This window comes from Macrobrachium nipponense, chromosome 1, assembly GCF_015104395.2.
Source record: "Macrobrachium nipponense isolate FS-2020 chromosome 1, ASM1510439v2, whole genome shotgun sequence".
In the NCBI taxonomy this organism is placed as follows: Eukaryota; Metazoa; Arthropoda; class Malacostraca; order Decapoda; family Palaemonidae; genus Macrobrachium; species Macrobrachium nipponense.
The window spans coordinates 55,584,056-55,591,555 of record NC_087200.1 but is presented as its reverse complement, the minus strand read 5'-3'; the positions used below and the strand labels follow the sequence as shown (position 1 = coordinate 55,591,555).

At 38.0% G+C, this 7,500-nt stretch overlaps 1 protein-coding gene across 1 annotated transcript in view; it reads left to right on the top strand.

Moving 5' to 3' along the window:
* Nucleotides 1-7,500, top strand: part of LOC135219317 (atrial natriuretic peptide receptor 1-like) — a 340,308-nt gene that overhangs the window by 132,496 nt on the left and 200,312 nt on the right. The window contains exons 4-5 of the mRNA XM_064255982.1: nt 1,435-1,621; nt 5,418-5,527. Coding sequence (XP_064112052.1) covers nt 1,435-1,621; nt 5,418-5,527 — 297 coding nt within the window. The remainder of the gene's footprint in view (nt 1-1,434; nt 1,622-5,417; nt 5,528-7,500) is intronic.

The window sequence follows — 7,500 nt, the reverse complement described above, 5'->3', positions numbered from 1 at the left end:
AGTTAATCAAACAAATTTTGAATGCAAAATAAAACACAATGCATAAGGATATTAAATTCACCACCAAAATGTGAGAAATAAGAATTGGTAACACAGAATTAAAAAAAAAAAAAAAACTTCAAAAGAATTAAACACAGAATGTAAAAATTTGCAATGTGTAAAAAATTAAATAGTTTCACCAAACCAATGTAAATAAGTTTTTAAGTTGCAACTTAGAATTTGTAATAACACATTACCTTGGTACCAAATATGTTTCTGCTGCAGCTAGCTCCAAAAATTCACCTTAGTACTCAAAAAGGCGCCGTTACACACTTGTATAATGTTCTGCTCAGATTCCACAATAAGCACTAAGCAATATTAAATAACTCTAAGAAATACCAAATCTAAAATTTATGAGTGACCGACCACTAAGTATAAAATCTTTACGTTAATGTGAAATCAAATTCTCTCATACGGAGAGAGAGAGAGAGAGAGAGAGAGAGAGGTAGAGCAGCTTCAGCATGCCCTTCTATGCATCGCGAGAATAAGTCTCAGAATGACATAATTGCTTTCTCTTCGATGGAAACTGGTCAAGAAATCTCGGCCCTAAAATGGTTGGGTGAAAGATTTTGGGAACGAGGGACAGCTAATATCGTAAAAATTCTCATTCAAACAATAAATAGAGAGAAAGTGGGATTACAATCATAAATAACATTTATTATCACACGATTTCAAAATGAATGATATGATTATGGAAATTTCTCGAATGAAATTAAGTTTCGTCATTTCCCTGAGTGACGTCACAAATCTTTCCCCTTCAAAATTAAAGTACTTACGAGCCAACAAATTCTCTTTTGACAAATCGAGAGATATAGGAGTTAATTTACCAGTAATATTAAATAGGTTTCAATACAAAAACCTCTCTAACTATTTATAGGAAATGAAAGGCATCAGACGTATGTGAAACGTTGAGGGAAAAGCCTTCTAGAATGATCTTACGAAAGATGATGCAATCTTCATATGGCTCGAGGCGGTCAGTCTCGCACGATTGTTTACAAAAAAAAAAAAAAAAAAAAATGGAAACCACACGACCTCAAGTGATGACAGCAATTTCCTCCTTCAAACGGACAATGCAAATTTCTCTCTCTTTTCACATTCTACCTTATTCTTAACTTTTAATTTATGTTTTTGTGAATTCTGAACACATATTATTAGAACATACTAACTCTAAGTAAAATAAGGAATCTGAAAATATTGCAAACACTTTTGCAACACTTCATACAGTTACGGAGAGGATGATATGCATTGAGAAAGCAACAACATATAAGAACATATATACTGTATATATATATATATATATATATATATATTATATTATATATATAATATATATGTGTGTGTGTGTGTGTGTGTGTGTGTGCGAACCAGCCATTTAATCTCCCATCTATTCCCCAGGTGAAGCAAATAGCTGAGGACGAGTTCGGGTACCGGTACGAAGAGGGCAACGTGAATCCGTACGTTGCGGGATTCTTCGAGGGAGTCCTGGTCTACGCGGCCGCCCTCAACTCCACACTGAAAAATGGGGGATCTATCAAGGATGGAAGAGACATCATCAAACATATGTGGAACAGGACATTTGATGGTGAGACTCCTTTTCTTTAGTTTTGCCATGATTTGTTTTTGTGTCAGCTCATAGCATGAGAGCATCAGTCAGGTCTTGTCATTTCTTTGGGAATGACTAGAAATTGTTTGAAATAATTCTTTCATTGTTTAATTAAATTTGCTTATAATAATTACCACACAGAATGCGCAGGAGTATATCACATAATTCATAAGAAGGCGTTAATCGAATAAGATATAAACTGAACCTCACTCACGCATTGATGAAATTAGATCAATTTATGTATATCAGGTTTTTTCACAAAAGTTCTGCTATTAAGTTGTAATCATCGAGGCCAGTTCATTTCCCATGCAACTCTGAAACCGCTCTCAGTGTAGCTAGTTTTAAAATATTGTCACACAGAGGTTCAGTTGAATAATCAAGAACCTTCGAGAACATTTACGAACTGGCCCGTGTGTGCATCTTTTCAAGAGAAATCTCCTGCAGTGCATTACAGTTTTCAAGTTCTTCCATCCTTTTAAGTTAAGGCATATTCCAGTTTAATGGTTGCCTCACTGTTCATTTTTTGTGTCAACCTGTGATTCTGATGCCGAAGATGTGTTCGAGTGTTTTTATAGTTTTTTTTTTTTTTTGCCCAGTTCCCACTATTTTTCCAGAGACAATCTATTAAAAAAATAATCTAGAAAAAAACATTTCCACTTTGGTTTCTTCCCTGTTTTTTCCGATGCACAAAAATTTGCGTAATGTATTTCTTTACATGATTAGAATTATTATAACAGAATTATGCACACTCAGCACGTCTGTTGCTGAAGTACTGGATGCCAGACTGTTATAAACGGACCTGAAAACTGTTTCCTTTCTTTCATGAAAGACAACTTTTCAAGGGATTTCAATTTTCGCTTTATGAGGAACATCGTCGTGTTAAGAATAACTGAGTCGTTCTTAAATTCCTCAACATCCCGGCAAGGCTGGCTGGGCATTCGGCCAGTATATTTATACCTCTGCATAAACAAAACAACTATCTAATGTATTCTGATAATATGTATATAATTCTGAAAGAATCATTCGACTGGTATGATAAAAAAAATCATTGATAGGAAATGAAGAAAAAAAAAAGTAAAAAAATGCAACGACGTTTCTTCGGCGCAATCGAGTTATCTGTACTGCATATAATCAAGGCCATCAAAAACAAATCTCTATTGCGGTGGTCTCGGTATAATGCTGTATAAGTCGCGGCTCATGACGCCTGCAGCCACTGCTCAGTGGTGGCCTGTCCAATAGCGTTGCCAGACGCACGATTATGACTAACGTCAACCTTAAATAAAGAGCAAACTACTGCTGCTAGAGTGCTGTAATTTGGTATGTTTGATGATTGGAGGGTGGATGATCAACATAGCAATTTACAGCCCTCTAGTCTCGGTAGTTTTGAACATCTGAGGGCGAAGAGAAAAAGTGCGGACAAAAAAAGAATGCGGACAGAAATAGTGCGGACGGACAAACAAAGCCGTCTCAGTAGTTTTCGTTTACAGAAAACAAAAAAGTGTGCGACCTTCGAATAGGAAAAAAGCTGATGTACGAACGAACAAGAGTCAACTACAACGCAGCACTAGAGGGAAGGCTGCTGTGCTATGAAAAAATTTAAATATATCTTAGTTTTACCAGACCACTGAGCTAATTAACAGCTCTCCTAGGGCTGCCCGAAGGATTAGATATTTTTTACGTGACTAGGAACCAATTGGTTACCTAGCAACGGGACCTACAGCTTACTGTGGGATCCGAACCACATTGTGTCGAGAAATGAATTTCTATCACCAGAAATCAGAAATAAATTCCTCTGGTTCTGCGTTGACCGAGCCGAGAATCGAACTTAGGACCACCGGGTTGGTAGCCGAGCACGAAATGCACTCGGCCAACGTGGGGACTCTGCTGTGCTTTAAACTCACAGCAATTACTCTCTTTACAATGTTCGACGATTGTTTCAAAAATCCCACTCCCTGTTTTTTTATGGCTTTGCTGTATCAATTACCGGTTAACTATTAGAAATATTTTTGTTGAAACAGATCCCACACATATTCATACTGTTGCGAAATGGAGCGTCGAGTTGGTTCAATAACCAAAACTTTCCTGAATAAAGCTGCGTATTTGGGTATAACACAATGGACGCTTCTTTTGCAATCCGTATTAATATAGAAAATGATTTAGAAGTTTTTCCGTCCGTGCAGATTAGCCATTCCAAAGATCAATCTTTTACTTTATCATTTCAATTGTTTATTTACTATGGTAACTAAAGCTATGACGGAGATCTTTCACATAAAGGTTGCAGGAATCAACCACACCATGGCCCCGTGTTTGCCTGTGTTGTTGCAGATGCCCGATCATGGCTAACTTTAACCTAAAATAAAATAAAAACTCCTGAGGCTATTTAGTATGTTTGATGACCGGAGGGTGGATGATCAACATTCCAATTTGCAGCCCTCTAGCCTCAGTAGTTTTGAAGATCTGAGGGCCGACAGAAAAAATGCGGATGGACAAAGGCAAAAAAACCAGCTCAATAGTTTTCTATTGTAAAACAAATTAATTAAAGCCGCTTCGGTGAGTATGCATGTTTTTTTTTAACAATGTTATTTTCATCAGCTATTTCAATATTCAGAGTTCATTTTACGACTTTCGTCCTAGTCATAAACCGTGAAATGAGTTTTTATAGTTTTTTTTCATGACAGGAACAAAGCATTAGCTGTCTTTTATTAGGGCGAAAACTAGAGAATGAACTTTGAAAACAGAAAACTGATTGTCAGGAGCAATAATATAAAAAGTGTAACGTCGTGGAAGGGAAACAACTTATGAACTTGAGACCTGTGATGGCTGGGAACGACTCTTTTTGTCACATGGACAGGAAGGGCTCGAAATATGTCTGAATCACCGTCAAGTATATAGTCATCTTAACCTTGACGAAAATATTTCAAATGCAAATGATACTAAACTTCATATGAGACGTATACTAATTACATTATACAAGATTAAGTTTCTCTTACCCTTCTTCTGGATAAGGGCAAGAGAAAACATATCTCATTACTGGTACATCCCACATATTTTGAAAATTTTTTAGGTGCAGTTATTCTTTCCGACTACTACGATATAACATCAATATGGAACAATTCTATTCTGTTCACCTATCATTCCTTGCGTAATGTATGTGCTATTATGCATACATTCCATTTCCTTCTTTCGTTTCTAAGACGCCCAGCCCACTCTTCCCAAATTTCCTTTCCACGTTCAAACTTCTCAGCCTAAAACGTAATTAGCAAATCCCTAATCAATTTCCAACGTAAAGAGGAGAAAGCTCATTGATATTCCTGCTGTCTCTACCTCTCCCATCTCCCTCGAGTTCAGTCTTGTCGAAAGGACCTGCGCTTCTTCACGAAATGAAAAGATTTATACCCCGGTCGATTTTTACTAGTTTTCTTTGCCGAATTTCTGGAGCTGTATTACCGAGTGCTCTGGATTATTTATAGACATTGAATGCACGAATCGTATTTAAAAGAATCAAGATTTTTTCCCTTCACATCTAAACAACTTGATATGGCTATTTAAGGGTCTAAGATGTCGTGGACAATAGTCTTTATGACGCCATTGAGTAGAATCGAAGCGGTTGTTATATTTGTAGGATTATGGACTCTACGCGTATTATGCAGAAGTAGTCAAGATTCTTTCCTTCATTTAGAAATTCAAGTTTTTTACACGTCGTAGGATAAGTAGTAGGATATCATTTTGTAGGATGAAATCAGTTAATCAGTCATTTCTATGTGTTTCTCCTCAGCCAACGTGGGACCCCCTTGGTTCACCGGGAACATCTCAATAGACGCCCGCGGGGACCGGAAGGCCGACTACGAGCTGCTCGATATGAATTCACAAACAGCCATCTTCGAGGTGAGATTCTCCTTTCTAATTTTCCATCTTCTCTTTTCCATTTCCCTGAATTTTGAATGGAAGGGCCTTGTATGTTGGAATATACAAAATAATGATGGTGATTATTATTTAGTCTGTGACTAAACCTCAAATCTTTGAATCTATAGTAAATGTAACTGTTCCTATACTATTATCTTTGAATCTAAAGGACGACCTGAGCTTATTTTCTTATAATACTTCTCATGATTGGTGCATAATCAGAAATTGTGTATCCTATCAATAAATAAAGAATTTCCATTTTAGCATCATAATTAAAGGGAAATTGAACTATACAACTGTCTATAAATAAATGATTTCGATTTTAGCATAATAATGGGAAACTGAACTACAACTTAATTTCATGAATGTTTTAATCAAGTCTATATACTAAGAAGTAAAAGATCTTTTGTTTATTGTTTACATAGATGTTAATGTAAGTCTTCATGTTCGTTATCGCTATTTATAATATTATGTTAATGAAAACTGTCAGTGGATCTGGCTTACTACTCTTTGGCCTCACTGCAATTTCTCCTTGAATCCATTCATTCAGACTAAATGTAACCCAACCCTTCCATTCTTGGGGAACCGGAAGTGCCTTTTCTCACCTAAAGGGAACCTGGGACAGTCACTGTGAAGATATTCCTGACAGCTGAAAACACGGCCAATTTAAGGCCTTTGTATCTGGAGTTAGAGTCGTAAGAAGAAGAAAACGTCAAAGGGCAGAGATAAACTTCAAATCTGTAAAATCCTGTGCGCCTAATAATGAATCGTATTATCTTCGGATAACCGCTTTCATTTGCGCATACAAAATGTTTAAACAATGAGGGACCCGCAGATGGCCCCTTGTTGACCTCGCAAATATTGGCAACGGGAAGTGCAATGTGGTACGCTGCTGCCCCCCGTGATTCGGCGAACTGATGGGAAGCCTTCTTTCGCCAGTTGCAATATTGAGCGTCGACACGAACGCCTGCAGGGGACGTCGCCTCGGCAAGATTCAATATCATTTAATTGATGCTGAATCTGATGCTCCCGTGTCACACGGCTGCCCCTCCGTGAAGTTCTGGGAGAGAGAGAGACAGAGAGAGACACAGAGAGACTAAAATTGCTTACTGCTCCCAACATTTTACCCTCTATACCATACAAAGCTCAGCCCTATCCAATTTGCCTCTATATCTGCTTTATCATAAATTTCTTTTTGGGCTACATACACTACATAAAGCTTTCTCTTTTTATTTTTAAATCTCGTAAATAACCCTTTCATAACACACTCCCGATCCGTCCACCCAACTCAACCCACATTGGTTTTCCCTCGTCTCTACGCCTGCCCTGGTATCATGGGAACATACTTCCGACAGTCTCCCGTCTCCCTAAAATCCTCGTTCACCCGCCCGCCCTCTTCATTACTTTCACTTCTTTCTCACTCTCACCTCCATTTTGGTCTATTTATCCATCCTCTCTCATTCCAGTGCACGATCTTCCCTTCTGCCTTAAAGATGCGCGTCAAATAATCTGTTGATCTTCCTGTGTTTTTCCTCATCCAACTGTTTGCTCTGTTGTCCGTTGGCATTCAGTGAAACTAGAATTTTACCGATTCTCACTCAAAAAAGTCATTGTTCATTTCTTCACTTGATTTGGTGGTGCCATGAATACGGTTACCAGCGCCGTTGTATCATGGTAACAGAAAGCTTGTTTCTTTTGCGCAATCGAGTTTTCTATACAGCCGCTACAACGTTTAATCAAGGCCGCCGACAATAGACATATCTCCCGAAGGTCTCGGTATAATGCTGTGTGAGCCGCGGCCAATGAAACTTTTATTACGGCCGGTTGGCATATTCTCGAACTGTAACCGAGTACCGGGACCATCCCTGAAAAAAGCGGGGCGCCATACCTTAAAAACTGACCATAGAATTTTCTTGAAAATCATCTCATTATGTTTCCCGCACCTAACTTCCTTC